We start from the raw sequence: 19,065 nt of genomic DNA, 5'->3' as shown, positions 1-19,065 counted from the left end.
CACACAAACAAAACTATCAATAGAAATCCTGAGCTAATACTTTTGGTCATGTGCTACAAGGTCATAAAATATTCAACAGGTGCGAAAGTAACGTAAAAATTGATGGTCATAACACAATTTTAAAATTTCAAAATGATTGATAAACTAAAATGGATTTGGGGGGTTCAGGTGATCTTCGTGTATTGGTCCGCCGGTTCATGTGGGTGGTTTGGGCATGGATTTGGGGGTTCAGGTGATCTTCGTGTATTGGTCCGCCGGTTCATGTGGGTGGTTTGGGCATGGATTTGGGGGTTCAGGTGATCTTCGTGTATTGGTGTGCCGGTTCCTGTGGGTGGTTTGGGCATGGATTTGGGGAGTTCAAGTGATCTTCGTGTATTGGTGTGCCGGTTCCTGTGGGTGGTTTGGGCATGGATTTGGGGAGTTCAAGTGATCTTCGTGTATTGGTGTGCCGGTTCCTGTGGGTGGTTTGGGCATGGATTTGGGGAATTCATTGTTTTTTCTGTCGCCGTCGGGTCTGTAATTCATGAACCCAAGACTCGTCCCTCCTTGTCAAGGGCTCATCTCAGAGAGGTTACTCCTACACCATGGGAGCCTCCCCACAGGTTCTCCGTCGTCGTGTCAGCAACAGGTGGCCTGTAAAACAATCGTCTCAAGGAAGATCAACAGTACCATTATCAATGCAGCGATTCAGAAATAACGGGTTGCATTCGCAACACTATACAATAACAAACAGCCTGGTATGGTTGTTGGAAATGTGTTATTAAATGTGTTATTCAAGTAAATCCGGGATATTGATTATCTTATATACAGGCGCTTCTACTAGAATAGTATAGGTGTTGACTATTCTACATATTACAGCTGGATATGGTCGGGCCCCTCAGGTGATGTATCATTCACTTTCATCGGATCATATCTGATCCCCATGTAAGCCTGAATGGCACTTGGCGCTTCTGTAGCGCCCACTGCTGTGGGGATCAGCAGATGCAGTAGCCCTCGTGCGCAGGGAATACAACAGCAGCCGGTGACAATTAACACGGTCTCTGCATTTATTCCCGCGACGGGCACTTACTGGATCATGCTTTTCCACCTCCCAAACATATTCTCCATCCAACCTGTGAAAGGGTCATTAATGCCGGAGTTCTCTGCCAATTCTAACCTGAGGGATTGTAATTATGCCAGTAACCCATCCAGAGCTGTGTTATTGGGGATAAAGTTGGCCTACAAGACGTTGTGCCTATCGCATTTATCCCTCCTTGCTCTGTCAATAACATTTCCATATATATACATATTCCTTTTAACTTTATCTGTTAAACTGAACGAAGTGTTGCTGATTATGATACATGTAATTTATCTAAACAATATATATATACATAATTTTTATATGGTGGACAAGCAAAACAGAACCAATTCAACTCCTGCCGTTATTTGATCTCCTCATGTGACTGCTCCTTGCTCGGCGGAGGCAGTTTATCGGCTCCGGGTGTGTCTGCATCTGGTTCTGGAACTTTTGTTTCTATTGTAGAAATACAAACTCATGTACAGCAGTTAGTTGTTCAAAAACATTTCCTATAATTCTATTTTTAATTTTTCTAATGGAAGTCCATTATGGGACCCTAGAAATGTAAGTGTAAGCATGAATCTAACCGTAAGCATTAGGTGCAAAGTTAGCTGTGTCAGAGTGATACACTGTACTCACCTTGCTTCTGGAAACATAGGACCTGAAAATTGTATGCGTTTCAAAAATGTTTGTATTATAATTGATCTATTTAGTGCTTGTGCGGATTTTAAATTTTTGTTTTGAGTGTCCCATTCCTTATTCTGAGCTGATTTCAACCTTCAACCTTGATTTAATATTCACACTACATCCCTCCTTGCGCATTGCTTCAGCCATGCGCATTAGAATTAACCAATCCTAACAACGGTGTAGTGCAACCAAGTTGAAGTTCCTTTCCTTAATCATCTGTACCTAAACCAATCCATTATGAAGATATATGAAGACCAGTACATACAAAACCAAAGGTCGATAGTTGTGGGTCTATGCAGCCGTCTTGAGACCACGCTGTAGTTAAATGCAGTAAACCGTAAATGTTTCATGAGTCAGATGCGCCGTAACTTATCAGAGTAAAAATAAATATCAGACTATGAGACGCTGACGTTGTATCAAAGCGTTACAGCAGTAGCAGTGGCATTTGAAAGGTTAACCCTCTACTGCTGAATCTAAATTGAGCCTATGTTGTCCCTGGCGAGCAGATGTATTGCTAATCCCTTTCCTATCTTATAAACCTAAAAAGATGAAAAAAGGGAAATTAGAAAGTTAAAATTTGTATGTTCAATATCACTTCTTTGTAACCGTATCTGGTTCCAACAGCTACCTTTATTATACTACCCGATTGTCCTACACTATATGCACATCTGGGCATTAAATATAGGGTGATATTCTAAAACAAAACAAAACCTGAACCTAAAATAAAAATTCAGAAGTTATTGGATAAAGCCAAGTTATTGAAAGTTAATTATAACGAACCATTTTCTAATTATCTTAGTTTTATATGTGGTATGCTTTCAATATCCCCTCGTGTATGTAACAGTCGAGTAACCTCCATTATTTTGGTGGCTCTGGCACACACAAGAGGACATTTACACATGGTATATGAATCCACCATTTGTTTTCATTCTATATTTTACTTATTTTTATTTTCATTTTATTTTTATCTCTATATACACATTCGTAAGAAAAGCACAAACGAAGATGCATCATAACATGCATCAACAGACCTAAAAATAAGCATATTATTCAACAATTTGAGACCTCAGATGGGATTTCTTCCTGCGGAGCCCTTCATTTTCTAAAGGGTCCGCAGAGAGGTCTGTTGAGTGGCAAGGAGTTCTTACACATTCAGAAGTGTTGCTGAGGACAGCTGCCTCACAACAAACCAAAAGCCTTTTTTAACCATATGGTCATCTAAGTCATCATTCCTTAAGATGTCATAAATATGGGGTTGGCCGTTCCTTATCACTTGCGTTTCTCTGCGCTTCTCTGGGGATAAAGGATAACGGGCCCAAACCAACACAGGACCACAAAGGAACAGAGTGAGAACTGATTTCCACTAACCTCAAAGGATTTTGAACGACCCTGCAGAATAACAGGGTGACAAGACCACATGGGAAAATACAAACATACAAAACTTAAATTTGAACATTATCAAAAATATCTTAATATTAAAAATCTGCATTTCAATATTAGGCATCATACTTCTGTTGTTACCGTAACGTTTTTTATAGTTTGAAATATATATTTTAATCGTTCTTATTTTGGCTTTTTCGGACCTCGTCAGGTTTGTTGAACTATGCATTTCTACCGCTTGTCCTCAGGATCCTCTATTGGGGGGGACTCTTCTGCTCTCCTATGAGGCAGGTTATCCCAAAACTCTTCTAATAAGAATTCCCAGGCCTGGTTAATCCCCGGACTTCTGTGGACGAGCGGTATGCATGCTATGGACAACTTTAAAGGCTAACCGTTCATGATGCGGAGTTTAGATAATTATTCCTATCTTAAGATCACCGTGTAACTGTCGTATAGGGATCTGGTTTGATGCAAGACCCCTGGGTTGGTGTCCTTTTGTAGGACTTCTTTCGGTTCTGGAATCCGGCATTCCTAATTGTTGAATACAAGATATTGCATGCATATTGGTGGTATGATATTATATCTATTGCAATCGCTCCAATGGAAGCAATAGTTGACCTTTGAACACCTCACGCAGTGTTATTCAGTCTATTCGTATGTAGTAGCTGATTATAGTAGAATTTAACCCATGTACCTTTAATATTCGCAAAAAACGTATTGTAATTGTGTCTACCGCAGTTGAGCTAACTCCCTCCTTGGGCACCGTTTAAAACCATGTGCACCATTTATTAATTAGACATATTATTCTAGCAGTTGAACCCCGTGTCTATTTGAACCAGCCTGGTTCTCTACCTGTCTTGCTACACAAAACGCATGTTGAATAGACAGAAGCGCTCAGCAACCTGAAAAAAAATAATAATTACTGTCCGTGTGTTTGGCATTCGTTCTTATACTGCCATTTCCTGGAGAGAGAAAGAATTAAGATCAATGCAGAGAAGTAAAAAGATGAGTGTTTGGCAACTATAATGCTTGTGTTGCCACCTTGTGTTGCTTGTGTTGCCACCTCCTAAAGAGAAATGAGAATTAATATTTTATGCACAGAAGTAAAATGATGATCGTGGGCAACTGATCGTTGTGTTGCCACTCCCTGATTAGAAAAGAGAATATTTGTAGTAATGTTAACGATTAAAAATGATGAATGTCGGGCATCCATTACTGCTCGGGTTGCCAAGGCCTGACGAGAAAAGAGAACAAATTTAGTACGAATGCAAGAGATCGGCTACTTGGAAAGCTGGGGGTCGTCTAGTTGGGACTCATAATAGTTATATATTTGTGGTACATTTGGAGATGTTGAGATGTAATTGGGAATAATCTCGTGTTAACGAGTAGGGGGCACTACCAAGAACTACAAATATGGCTGTGGTGCATACTACATACGTATCAGCCGACTACAGAAACTTCTTTGAGTTCTATCTGTCCGGCTGAAAATTGTGGTACCTTATAACATAAGGCTACCACTTAACCGCAATTTGTGTTCTCAATACACTATGGCTCTGCGCTGTGTGTACATTTATATGTAAACAAGTTATCGTTGTTAAAAATAGCGACAGAGAGAGAGATGTGTCGTGGGAGAGGCTGGGGGGTGGTCTTTATGATGAGGGTTTAGAGGGAGGAAGATTGGTGGTGGGGATGGGGTTCATTAAGACAGTGGAGGAGGAGACGCGGAGAAAGACGGGGTTGGAGTGAGAGAGAGATGGAAGGCCAGTGAGGGGACAGGGTGTTAGACTGGGCCTGGAGGGGGGGTGGTGGGGACTTTTACGAGTGTAAAGGGTTAGGAGGGACTTGTAGATTAATAATTCATCGTTTTTAATAACAAAATATCAACAGACTTGAATATAAAAGTAATCATGCAGTCTTGGATGTTATTAGCGGATCATCAGATAGGTGGTATTTACTCTGACCGTCCGCAATGGAGCTATTGCTTAGGAACACAGACCGTGCCGGCCTCAGGAAAGTTCAGAAGAATGGGAGAAGTTAAAGATAATAATGATTGGAACTCTCGTTAATGTTCTTTTGTGGCTCGATCTTCACAGAGACCGACAGTGGAGGACCTTACCTCGCACCCATAACCATGAACAATCGTTAACGACAAGTACTCAAAACGACGCCAGTGGGGCATTTAAGACAAAGCTATTCTGTGGGGAAGGGGGGGGGGGGGGGGGGGGGGGGGGGGAAAAGGGTGGGGAGGGAATTTACGAGAGGGGGTTTAGGCGGGAGGAAGAGACGAGGAGATCTACGAAGGGGGGGATTTGGGGGGGTTGGATTCACTACCAAGAACTACAAATATGGCTGCGGTGCAAACTACATGCGTATCAGCTGACTACAGAAACTTCTCAGAGTTCTATCTGTCCGGCTGAAAACGGTGCTACCTTATGGCATAAGGCTACCACTTAACCGCAATTTGTGTTCTTAATACACTCTGTTTCTGCGCTTTGTGTAAATTTATATGTACACAGATAGCCCTATGAGATCCTTGGATGATAAGGGGAACTACAAATAGAAGTCATTGTTGTTAAAAATAGCGACAGAGAGAGAGATAGAGAGAGGTGATGTGGGAAGGGTGGGGGTTCGTTCTATTCTCTGGGGAAGGGGGGGGGGGGGTCTTTATGAGGGGGGGGCTTTATGAGGGGGGGGGGGTGGAGATAGGGACTAAAGGATGGGGAAGGAATTTAAGGGGTGAGGGAGGGCCTATCTTTAGACAGGCAGGCAGACAGAGAGAAAGAGCGAGGAATTGGGAGTTACAAGATTGTACAACGTTAATTACTTTTCAATATTCCATATTGAAACTGTGGAACAACCTTCCTGGTTGCCCAAAAGCAATATGTCTGTACAAACAAAGTGGATTTACAGATTTATCACATGTATACATAAATATTGTTCTCCCATAGATGTTGAATTCTATTAGTTACAAAACTATAGCCAAAATATTATGCGTCAGAAACTATTGCTTTACCGATGGTTTTCAACTTAATGCTATGGATTTATTGATTCGTAGAGGATGAGGGCACTTAATGAGCGTGCGGAATACCTCAAATATTGGAATGAAATATACAATATAATACTTCCAGCTATTGACTAGTGAAATGTGACAATTATATACAATTGGCTGAATAAGTAACTGCCAAAACATTGTTATTATTTGAAACAGATGGATTTTTAAGGGAATATTTTTATGGAGAGAGAACATATTTCTAGAGACAGACAGACAGACAGAGCACACCGGGGGTCCCTTTGTGCAGGCTACCATTGCCTTATCAAAACACCCAGGTCAAAAATGACACTTGTTGTCTTCAATAAGTGTGTGCTGAGAGAGAGAGAGAGAGAGAGAGAGAGAGAGAGAGAGAGAGAGAGAGAGAGAGAGAGAGAGAGAGAGAGAGAGAGAGAGAGAGAGAGAGAGAGAGAGAGAGAGAGAGAGAGAGAGAGAGAGAGAGAGAGAGAGAGAGAGAGAGAGAGAGAGAGAGAGAGAGAGAGAGAGAGAGAGAGAGAGAGAGAGAGAGAGAGAGAGAGAGAGAGAGAGAGAGAGAGAGAATGTAACACTTAAGTCGAGGCCCCCTGTTGCTCTTGAGCAATGGCGTTTGTTTCAAAAAGGGCTCCGACTACAAAGACTGTGGAGGTACGAACAAAGGAAACGCACGTTTCCAAGACGCGTTGTCCCTTTAAATCGTACACCACGTGGTACATCCAAAATGCTGCAGAAACAAACTAGTTTTGGATCTCTATAAGAAGTATGAGATTCCAGCAAGTTTGTCCCCACGGCGGGTTAGCGAGGGACTTGATAGCAGATGGGTTGTACTGCGTAAGTGCTACCTCTACGGCTGCGTTTTATACTAACCAAAATTGCACATTAGATGTTACATGAACCGGGCTGTGAGGAATCAATTAGATTTGAACTCCTTGGCTAACGCCGGCCAAGCCTCCGGTTCAATATGCAACTAAGCTAGATTAACGTTAAAAACCTGACCTTTCCTCGCCCCGCCGTAAGAGTTCGGAAGTTTATGGTCGGTAATAAATATACCTTATGGTGGCCCGGCTGAACTCGAAGCTTATCACCAAATAAATAACACTTAACCACAGGTAATACGTCTCCCACGTTGGTACAAACATTTAGATCTAATCAGGATTGGATACAGTCTATCTACAAACCCATATAAAACACACTCCCAGCCCTTTACTTCGTGAGCTCGTTATTCAATTTCAATCTGTTAGCGTATCCTAGGCCGTTCGTCTAACCGGCTGTATGAATTTAAACCAGTCCGAGATTACACGTCCCCGCAACCAGTCGAAGGCAGTACAAGCTATTCACCTAATGTTACTAATCTAACTATACAGAGTTTAGTCATTGACAACAGGTTCTGTTTACCTTTCTTGTGGCGCCTGTAAGTAGCTTGTACTGCTCCCGACGGCCCCGCGGTCGCAAGTCTCGGTCCGGAACTTTCCAATCACGTCAGGGCTTCACCAAATTGCAATGTACTTATTGGAAAGAGGGGTCGAATCCAAAGGAATAGCTTTAAAGAGACTTTATTTGTATAAAGTATTTTCGGTATGGTAAACTGATGCTCTGAAGTAAAGAGAGATTGAAGATGTGTTCTAAGCACGTGCGAGAGTGTTCTCCTAGCTGATCCTAGCCACAAACCCACGTATGTCTAATCGCTGCCGAGAGAGCTCTAAAGTTTTCGTGGCCAGGTGGTCTTCTTTATGGACTCAGCGAGGACCGGAAGACTTGGAGAGGAACCGGTGTGACGTAATCCTCGGTTTTCCTCGCCTGGTCTGTGATGCTGCCCTCTGTGGCTAAAGTATCTATTGCAGCCTTCAGTAATGTCCTGCTTTCCCTTGTGGCTATGTGTAGTATTTACGGCTTATATATTTGGTCCTACCCCCTATTGGTTAAGTGAGGGAAATACAGCTTGTGTTCCTAAAATACGTAACACGTCTGAATGCGTCACAACAGATCCCTGCAGAGGGACCTTAAGAGTCAGGACTGTCCATTGAAGCCGAGCCCTCCCCGACATCGTAATGGCGCTGACGCTCCCTACCTTTTCCCCTCAGATCGTGAAGGTGCTGAACCTGTACACCCCGGTCAACGAGTTCGAGGAGAGGGTGTCCGTGTCCTTCATCAGGACCATCCAGGTACTTCACCGCACACACGTCTCTTTTGTACAGATCTATTTTAGGATCATTCTTAGACGTTTTAAGTGGTTTTACATAGTGATTGGTACATGGCCGTATACTTTGTATGATGCCATAGTATTTATAGTCTAAGTTGTATGTTTTATAGTTTGTAATGCTTGGCTTAGTTAAAGGTCCCATGACATGCCACCAGGTGTGAGTTTGATTATCCGTTACAAGATGTTTTGAAAATCTGCCCCTTATGACATCACAAGGGGGCGTGTGCACATACTGTGTGCTTGGTAGATCAGTCTTCCAGCCTACCCAGTGGACTGTAGCAAACGTGGCTCAATCTATCCGTCAGACATCTAGGTGGACACGCCCACTTGTGATGTCATAAGGGGCAGGTTTTCAAAACGGCGTGTAACTGCTAATCGCACGCACACCTGGTGGCATGTCATGGGACCTTTAACACCTCAAAATACAAACAAATGGATGTCCTGTGGCCTCTGAGAGGACTTGGCCTGCCTTGCTTTATTGACGTCTCTACGGGGTTTATTCTTCGTCATTTCCCTGTACCCTCGTCCTCGCCCGCAGACCCGTTTGCGCGGCCGCTGCGAGTCGCCCCAGCTGCTCATGGACACCAAGGTCATCTACCCGGTGACCTTCCCCTTCAACCCCTCCGCCCTGGCCCTGGAGACCATCCAGATCCCCAGCTCCCTCAACCTGGGCTTCCTGGTCCGGGTCTAGACCCAGGACACACACACACACACACACACACACACACACACACACACACACACACACACACACACACACACACACACACACACACACACACACACACACACACACACACACACACACACACACACCTTGAGACATACACACGCACACCTTGAGACATACACACACACGCGCGCGGGCACACCCATACAATCGCAAACACACACACACCTCTCCACACATACACACAAACACACATCTTGAGACACAAACACACACACACACACACGCAAACATAAACACACAAGCGTATATTATAAACACCCATTGGCACAATCACCATCTTCTCAAATGCATCTGTATAATACTCATACACATGCAGACAATTACACATTCATGAATACACGCAAACACAAACATATACACACAAAGTATACATATATAAATATAGATCTATAAATATCATTAATTAAATGTATCATTCTAGGATGTCCTATTTATTTATTGAGTATCACTAACCCGTGGTTTTCATGTGAATGCGTGTTGGATATTACACTAGTCCCACGATAGCTGCTTGTATGTCAGACAGCATTAACTTAAGCATTAGTACGTAGTGTGTACTAATAATTTGACATGTGGTTTTGAAACTAGCTGTTGGTCGTTGTTTAGCTTTGGTATCTTAGCGCAGAGCTCTTGGTTAGCTTCGCCCCGTAAAGCTCACGCCTCTGGGAGAGGAGCTGGAGCAGTGATGTAGCGTATTGCGGAGTGCGTTTTAGGAAGGATGAGGTGTGTTGAAGGTTTCAGAGCTTATTAGGAATCTCTGTGTTGAGAGCCATTGTTTAAGAGTAAACACTACACCCGTAACATAAAAACATATCAGCCCAAACTAAACGATCACAGACCAGCTCAACAAACTGAATTTCAAGCTTTTTGAGATCCAAGCTATATTGTTTTATAGTTAATGTAGTGTATTTATATTGTTAACTAATGTAGTTGACTATATAACGATATGTAACATTGAGAGTATTATCGGTACCACACACACACACACACACACACACACACACACACACACACACACACACACACACACACACACACACACACACACACACACACACACACACACACACACACATTACTATGACCAGCTCAAAATAAATTATTTCAGTATTATTATTGTTGTTGCGGACGGTGAGATTGGTCTTCCCTCAGGAGCTTGTTGTCCTAGCGCTTCTGGACACGTCCACTGTTGCATGTTTTATGTCCACTGTTACATTCATGTTGCTTTGTGTTTTATTTATTCCATCACCGCTCTGTTTTGGACCTCTTGCGTTACCTGCCTCAAACCCACCTGTAAAGACCCTCATGCCTTCCCAATCTGTGGCCAAAAAAGGAACAAAGTCAGCTTTTATGTCCCAAAACGGTTTTGTTTATTTCTCTGTAAGTTGACTAATTTTTTTTTGTGTTGAAATAACCCAGTCCCTTGCCTTGTATTTGGAGGACTGTGACGCTAGCTTGGTACAGGTGGTTTAGCTTTGAAGGTAGCTGGCCTATAGGACAGGACTTAGTTGTTTACCTGCTAAATTCCCATGCTGTTCCCCTCTTACTCTGGTCTATTCTCCAGTGGAAAACCAAAGGTGTCTCACTGTCTACCAAGTCCTGGAGCATCTACCTTCACAGCTTGTTACTTGGTGGAAACACAATTACATGAGCAAGATATCTGGCTAGCCTGCTTTCAGCCGGCCTTTGCTTGGCATGACTTCCACGGACACACAGTAATATATCAGCTAGTTACTCAGAACCTAATTTGGTATTCATTTATCTCGGATTTAATATGGCGAACACAAGAAGAAACACTGTCTAGATTAGGGGTTTTATGAAGTCTGCCCATTGTTTTGTGATAATTAGACCCTTGTGTTGAAGGCCTTCTAGTCTCCTATATCATTACCTTATGCATCCTTACTATTCATCCCACTAACAGTAGTATTCACCGAAAACCAATTATGCCTGTACACATTAGTTTGAACCTTGATTGCCCTTTGACCTCACCCTTTTACAAGATAATTTCATTTTGGTAGGCGTGTCTCACATCAGGTCCCAAAAAAGTCACCAGCCAAAATGAGCTCCCTCGCTCTGAGTGGAGCTCTCAAAGGTGGATTTGGAGACTGCTGGTCGAAATACGGGTGCTGAGAAAGATATCTGACCAAACTGAAATATACAATTAAAAGCCAAGACTAGACCCTTCTCGCTCAGACAGGGACGAGCTAGAAATTATGATGTATTTTTGTTAATTATTTAGTTGTTGTTTTTTTATGTTGTGTGGTCTTTTAAATAAATACATACATACTGTCATATCTCATATCTTACCAGAGCTTTCGAAAATGCCATTTCCTTTTGCAAATGTATATTTTGAGGAACAATAGGCAGTTCCAGGTTTTGTTTAAATGGAGAAGACGTTTCTACATACTGGATGAAATGTAGAGCTAATGAACGATTTAACCATATGAATGTTCAGAAATTGTAAAAGATTCGTACGTCAATTTAAGCTGCACATGATTTGGGCAAGCCTTATCTGAATTATTTGCTATCTGAATGATTTCAACGAATCACTTGCAATGCTTTTATTCCATGTCTGTCAAAGCAGTATTTTTGTTGCTGGTTTTCACTGTAAAATGGATTTGAACATCTGCAAAATGTTCATTTTTTTTTTCGATTCGGTGTCCTTTGTGCAAACATTACGTGTTTTTAGATATGTTACTTTGTTATGCTGTAGGTCATAATGCACTTTTTAAAAAAATATCGCAGACAACTTCCTATCAATGCAAATGGTCACATGTAAAAAAAGAAAAAAAAGATTCCACGCTGTCTTAAGCCTTTTTATTTCGTAGGTCCTCGCACCTCATTGCAGAGCGTCAAACACATTCCCTGCAGAGCTACGAAGAGGCTCTCCTCCCCTAGTTTAGCTCCCCCCGCTCCCTATTACGTGTTACACATAGTGAACTGTGAACGGCCCCCTTTTGTTTCAGCCAGACGCCCCCATAAGGGCATTGCTAGGCCGCGTGGAAAACCTGGCCTAGATTCAAAGGGAGAACCCTGTTCGCCGACTTTTGTCAAGCTGGCTCATCTCAACCCCGCCTAACCTGGGCTTCCCCCGGGGTCTGACTCTACATGCCGTTCCCTCGTTCACTTTTAGTTTTCTCCGACGGAGAGACTGCTGTATATTGAGGAGTACACACGATGAAGGATCATGTTATCATCAGCACTAGCTTCCACGCCGATACTTTGAAATCCCCAGACACCCGGCTGGGGAACATCCTTGTCTTCATCTGTGCTGCCTGGTACCGTACCGGTGCAGACCAGCTAAGACCGGTCGTCCCCACTCCCGCCTAGTCTCACGCCAAAACCCGTGTAAAAATTTGACAAACTTGACCGTTTGTAATTTCTGGTAGCTGTGCTTTGTGAATGTCTTCACCAATACGAAACTTTGAATACGTTTAAAATGTCAAATGTGTAAAAGTTAAATAAATGAATTCAGCATTGACTGTCAAGGAGAAGATGTCTTGTTTATTATTGATATCCTGAAGCCTTGTTGCTTTAAACTTTAGCAGTTTTCTTAGCAAGAAATGTTACAATTGCCAATTCGTTATGTTCCCTCAGTCCAATGTCATAACAATTTTTGACAACTGTAGGAATATATATGTTGTCTATGTTAACTGCATATTTTGTCAGCTATATTTGGCATAATCGATTTGAATCAATATTCAAAGCCTGCATAAAAAATATATAATGATTGGGAGTGCATGCCTCCAACAGAGCATGATGATAAAATAGCTCATATTTTCCAGTGAACAGGATACTGAGATTTGGATGTAATTATCTTAGTCCAACAATGCAGAAGTATTATAATTGTATTGAATTATTAAACCATGAATATACCTTTTTATCGACCAAGTGATATTGTGAAGGCCACCCATATTGTGAACACGTATCTTTTGAGGTCACCTGCCGGTCCTGGAGGTTACACAACTACACACAGAACGCTACACAACTACACACAGAATGCTACACGCAGAATGCTGCACAACTACACACAGAACGCTATACACGGAACGCCGCACAACTACACACCTGATGCTACACACCTGATGCTACACACGGAACGCTACACACCTTATGTTGCACACATGATGCTGCACACAGGACGCTATAAACATGCCGCTACACACGGAAGTCTGCACAGGCTACACTCAAAAAAATGAACTAGGGCATGTGTTTGATTAGCAAGCTAGAATTATGTTAACATGAAATGATTGAAACATGTTTTTCGTCATTACATGATTCATTCTTGTTCATAATAGCTGATTTTAAGAAAATGCAGATCAATTAGAAACATATATATCAATCCAATGTGAAGTGGATTAATCAAGACAATGACTGTTGTACTGTGAGCTATTGCGCATGCTCGTTCCCGCCCTTGACCGACCGGATGACACGGACTGATACGGACGACTAGCACTTGCTCCATATTTATCGTATAGCATCCTTCAATTTACGAGGTAAGTAATTCATATCTATAATCACGAATGTATATTATTTAACCGTGTGAGTGTTAAATTGTACTTATTAGCCCTTATGATACATTTCCCAAGTTTTCTCTGTCACTCGTTTCCTAGTTAGCGGTAAGTAGCTCAACTCCGCCTTGCTAGGTTTCTATAATTTACACCCATGGACCACCCGAGTATTCTCAAAGTTGATTTTCGTGCTTCGTATTGAAAGAAATGGCAATGTATGTGTATTCAACCACCACCGTGTGCATTGGTAGCGGGGAGTGCCACCACATAGTCATAGCCATGTTGCTAGCGCACGTGTGCATGGGTAGTGGGGGAGTGCTAGCACATGGTCATAGCCATGGTGTTAGTGCACGTGTGCATCAGTGTTCGTTGTGTTAATGACACGTTGGATCTTAGCTACAGAGGCGGGCCGTCAGGGCTAGCAAAGCCTTCTCTGCTGGACTAGAACCTTTCAGAACAATACATTATTTTTATTTGACATATAATTGATACCTTTGAATATATATATATTTTTTCATTCTATCTATTTTGCGACGAAGCGGCCGCGCGAACCCGACAAGCATGATTGGCCGGCCCACGGGAGGCCGCGGCCCCTATGGCATCTGCCCGAATGCCAGACCGTCCAGTCCGTCGCTGGCGCTAATATATATATTATCGTGCTGGAGGCAACGCAACTGAAGGAAGAATAAATAAATACGTATTTAGACTTATGTGAACAAACTTATTAAAATAGAATGAAAAAAAAAATATATATATATATATTAAAAGGTATCAATTATATATTTAATAAAAATAATGTATTGTTCCAGTGATGTTGCTAGGTACGAGTCCTGCGTCCCTGACGCATTAAAATCTGAAAGGACGCACAAAACTCACTATCCATGCGTCCCGGGGACGCATCTCATTTTCCCCATGAAAAACGATACATTGTGAACATTAAACAACTCGTGTTTAATCACAGTAACTGGCCGAAGAAACCTTCTTGTGAGCAGATCGGACAAGCGCTGTTTCAACCCTCTGCGCATCTACTCGGCGCAGACGTGATCCCCTGTACAAAGTATCGCGACATGCTAATTTAGCCGCTACCAAAACAACTAGCTCGTCACCGCTGATTTCATTTCAACAATTAAAAATACGAACTTCATAGTAAATAAACCCACGTTTCCACTGCTCGATGCTGTGCTCATTCGTGTCGAATGAGCAAATCAAACAGGATTTTTTTGCAATCCTTCTGATTGAATATATGTACATTTATGACAAAATCGTGAGGACTAGGCTTGTGACACACACACACACACACACAAATGTGGCGCTCGCGCGGTAATAGCTCATTGGCGCCACCTAGTGATCATTATGTGCAAATGCACAGCCTCTCATTAAAATGACTTAGGGGTCATTTGACCCCTCTTGCGGCGCTCGGAGTAAGTAAAAATGGCCCGGCGTTTCTAGTGTTAAACATGAACGGTTGAGTACTCCAGCTCTAACCATATCATACCACCATCAAGGAGTTTAACACTATTAATTTAATTTAAGAAATAGAATAATAATAAAAAAGAAACACATTTTTTAAACTGGGGAGTCGGGACCCATTGAATTTCTCAGGGACCCACCCAACTCGCCACCTGTGGGTCCCGGGGACTCACTACATTGAAAACCTATCAACATCACTGTTGTTCTGAAAGGTTCTAGTCCAGCAGAGAAGGCTTTGCTGGCCCTGACGGCCCGCCTCTGTAGCTAAGGTCCGTCCTATTTACTGGAGGAGTGAACGTTGTTTCATGTTTCCGTTGCATAAGAACCTTACGGGAGGGTAATGATTGGAAAATATGCATTTTGAATGTCCAAATAGCACCACCAACATTTTAGTCGCGTCTCATCTCTCATCTTCAGTTGCGTTGCCTCCAGCGCGATAATATATATATATTAGAGCCAGCGACGGTCTGGCATTCGGGCAGATGCCATGTTTATAACATTTTAAAACTGTTCATCTTTCTTTTTTTTTCACCAGAAATACATCAGAAAAGTAGCTGTCCCCCTGCTCAGATTTTTGTCTGCTGATACCTTTAGCCTCACATGGTAAGTTAATATTTGTATCAGATTGTTTATCCATTTGTACAAACACAAATAAACATAACATTAAGCTGATATCAGTGTTAAATAATTTTTGCAAACTGAATTTACTCATTCCTGAGGTTGCCTTATGAGTATTTGCTCACATTTTTTTATAAGGCCTTGCTGTTAACAGAGTTCCTTCAGTTTTATCTGTTCAACATTTGATACTACATTGTGCTGTTAATACAAACTCATCACCTGCATCAATATATAAGCTAAAATAAAAAGTCCACTTGCAAAATTCCTAGATTCTTCGCTCAGAAGATGTGTTAAAGTGCTGACCTGTAGCTTGCTATTTCATGTGAGGAAATGTAGTTTGCATGTTGTCTATGATCATATCTTAAATGTTTTAATGATGCTTGGAATAACAATATTGAGTCTCACTTATTTAGCAAAAAACAACAACAATAAAACCGCCATTAACGTGTTGTGTGGCATGCATGTGTGGGGGAGATGCAAAGTACTGTCCTTTTTCATCATAATAAATATCCTGCTTATTTATTTATTTATTTATCAAGATCACATTCCCTTGACATGTTGCATATGAATTATTTGCTAATCTTTATTTTTATTTTTTTTGTTACAGTGACCTGACCTCTATGTGGCAGTGCAGACATTGTGTAACCAGAGAGATTAGCAGGTACAAATTACTGAAACATTATAAACTACATCATCATTATGGGAGAGGCCAACAATATCAATGCATATATGTAAATTGTCCTTGCACATTCAGGACGTGGACTGGACTCCGAACCCATGTCTATAAAGCTCATTCATTCCAATCTACACAGACTGCGTTGAATTCAGTAACATTTAAATGTGAGGTATGCGGACGTAGTGACCTCTCTACTGAGAGGGACTTTTTTGTTCACATTGGGACACATCTGCGAAGTTGTGAGACGGTTGGTTGTGTATTTCTTGGATGCTCTTTCCAAACCAATATTATATTGGGGGGGAAGGAACTTTGGCTTTTTTTACCTGCGCGTGTGTACCTGCGTGTGTGTACCTGCGTTTTTTTTTGTGCGTGTGCGTACCTGCGTGTGCGTAGCTGCGTGTGTGTACCTGCGTTTTTTTTTTTGTGTGCGTCTGCGTGCCTGCGTCTGCGTGTGTGCGTCTGCGTGTGTGCGTACCTGCGTGTGTGTACCTGCGTGTACATGCATTTGGGTAAAAAAAATTGCGAGTGTGTGTGTGCACCTGCATTACATCGGTTTTTCAGACCAAATGTTGAATAAAATTGTAAAATTTGAATTTGTATGCTATCTATTATGCACATTTGTTCGTATACAATACATTCTTGTACTAGGAATGAAAGAAACACTTGCAAGATCAACATTAGTTAAACTGACAAACCCCACATGAATTACTACAACAAGGTGAAATTATGTTGGACTAAGTTGTTTGACCAATAATATAATACATTTAAATTGATTTGATAAAAAAAACCTGCAAATTAGTTTAATTTAAATATTAAAATTATGTTCAAATAACATGATTAAGGTTCGCTGACATAACATGATTTGTTTAGGTGGCATGATAAAATCATGTTGGTTCAATGAAGTACAAACAAATAAATTCAACAAGATGCAAATTAGTTGAATGAAAATATTAACATTATGTTCAACCTACACATGTACAATGTGTTCAAATAACATGATTAAGATTCGCTGACATAACATGATTTGTTTACGTGGAATTTAGGTGGCATGATAAAATCACGTTGATCCAATGATTTTTTTTTTTGAGTGTACACACCCACACACCTCACGCGACACACCTCAGGCTATAAACATGACGCTACACACCTCACGCTACACACCTGTACACTACACACATTATGCTACACACGGAATGCTAAACCTCACTCTACACAGCTCATGCTACACACAGAACTCTACACAGCTACACACAGAGCGCTACACACAGAGCGCTACACAGAGCGCTACAAACAGAACTCTAAACAGCTACACACAGAGCGCTACACACATGGTGCTAAACACAGAACGCTAAAAACGGAAAGCTACACATAGAATGCTACACACAGAATGCTAAATGCAGAATGCCTGTCATTATTTAACAATACAACAATGAACATGAATCTTGTTATCATACAATCACATGGCCAAACAGCACACAAACAAAACTATCAATAGAAATCCTGAGCTAATACTTTTGGTCATGTGCTACAAGGTCATAAAATATTCAACAGGTGCGAAAGTAACGTAAAAATTGATGGTCATAACACAATTTTAAAATTTCAAAATGATTGATAAACTAAAATGGATTTGGGGGGTTCAGGTGATCTTCGTGTATTGGTCCGCCGGTTCATGTGGGTGGTTTGGGCATGGATTTGGGGGTTCAGGTGATCTTCGTGTATTGGTCCGCCGGTTCATGTGGGTGGTTTGGGCATGGATTTGGGGGTTCAGGTGATCTTCGTGTATTGGTGTGCCGGTTCCTGTGGGTGGTTTGGGCATGGATTTGGGGAGTTCAAGTGATCTTCGTGTATTGGTGTGCCGGTTCCTGTGGGTGGTTTGGGCATGGATTTGGGGAGTTCAAGTGATCTTCGTGTATTGGTGTGCCGGTTCCTGTGGGTGGTTTGGGCATGGATTTGGGGAATTCATTGTTTTTTCTGTCGCCGTCGGGTCTGTAATTCATGAACCCAAGACTCGTCCCTCCTTGTCAAGGGCTCATCTCAGAGAGGTTACTCCTACACCATGGGAGCCTCCCCACAGGTTCTCCGTCGTCGTGTCAGCAACAGGTGGCCTGTAAAACAATCGTCTCAAGGAAGATCAACAGTACCATTATCAATGCAGCGATTCAGAAATAACGGGTTGCATTCGCAACACTATACAATAACAAACAGCCTGGTATGGTTGTTGGAAATGTGTTATTAAATGTGTTATTCAAGTAAATCCGGGATATTGATTATCTTATATACAGGCGCTTCTACTAGAATAGTATAGGTGTTGACTATTCTACATATTACAGCTGGATATGGTCGGGCCCCTCAGGTGATGTATCATTCACTTTCATCGGATCATATCTGATCCCCATGTAAGCCTGAATGGCACTTGGCGCTTCTGTAGCGCCCACTGCTGTGGGGATCAGCAGATGCAGTAGCCCTCGTGCGCAGGGAATACAACAGCAGCCGGTGACAATTAACACGGTCTCTGCATTTATTCCCGCGACGGGCACTTACTGGATCATGCTTTTCCACCTCCCAAACATATTCTCCATCCAACCTGTGAAAGGGTCATTAATGCCGGAGTTCTCTGCCAATTCTAACCTGAGGGATTGTAATTATGCCAGTAACCCATCCAGAGCTGTGTTATTGGGGATAAAGTTGGCCTACAAGACGTTGTGCCTATC

At 42.0% G+C, this 19,065-nt stretch overlaps 1 protein-coding gene and 1 long non-coding RNA gene across 2 annotated transcripts; both read left to right on the top strand.

The window, feature by feature from the left end:
* Window positions 1-8,084: 8,084 nt before the first annotated feature.
* LOC115559138 (unconventional myosin-Va-like) lies at window positions 8,085-12,573 on the top strand. Its single transcript, XM_030377845.1, has 2 exons — window positions 8,085-8,311; window positions 8,888-12,573. The coding sequence occupies exons 1-2, from the start codon at window positions 8,198-8,200 to the stop codon at window positions 9,038-9,040; spliced, it is 267 nt and encodes an 88-aa protein (XP_030233705.1). The 5' UTR covers window positions 8,085-8,197; the 3' UTR covers window positions 9,041-12,573.
* Window positions 12,574-13,263: 690 nt separating this feature from the next.
* LOC115559139 (uncharacterized) lies at window positions 13,264-16,623 on the top strand. The gene is made up of 3 exons (XR_003979427.1): window positions 13,264-13,575; window positions 15,596-15,663; window positions 16,286-16,623. It is a non-coding gene; the product is annotated as an uncharacterized LOC115559139 (long non-coding RNA).
* Window positions 16,624-19,065: the final 2,442 nt, after the last annotated feature.

The sequence above is a fragment of the Gadus morhua genome, chromosome 14, assembly GCF_902167405.1.
Source record: "Gadus morhua chromosome 14, gadMor3.0, whole genome shotgun sequence".
Lineage (NCBI taxonomy): Eukaryota > Metazoa > Chordata > Actinopteri > Gadiformes > Gadidae > Gadus > Gadus morhua.
This window is presented reverse-complemented; position numbering and strand designations above follow the sequence as displayed.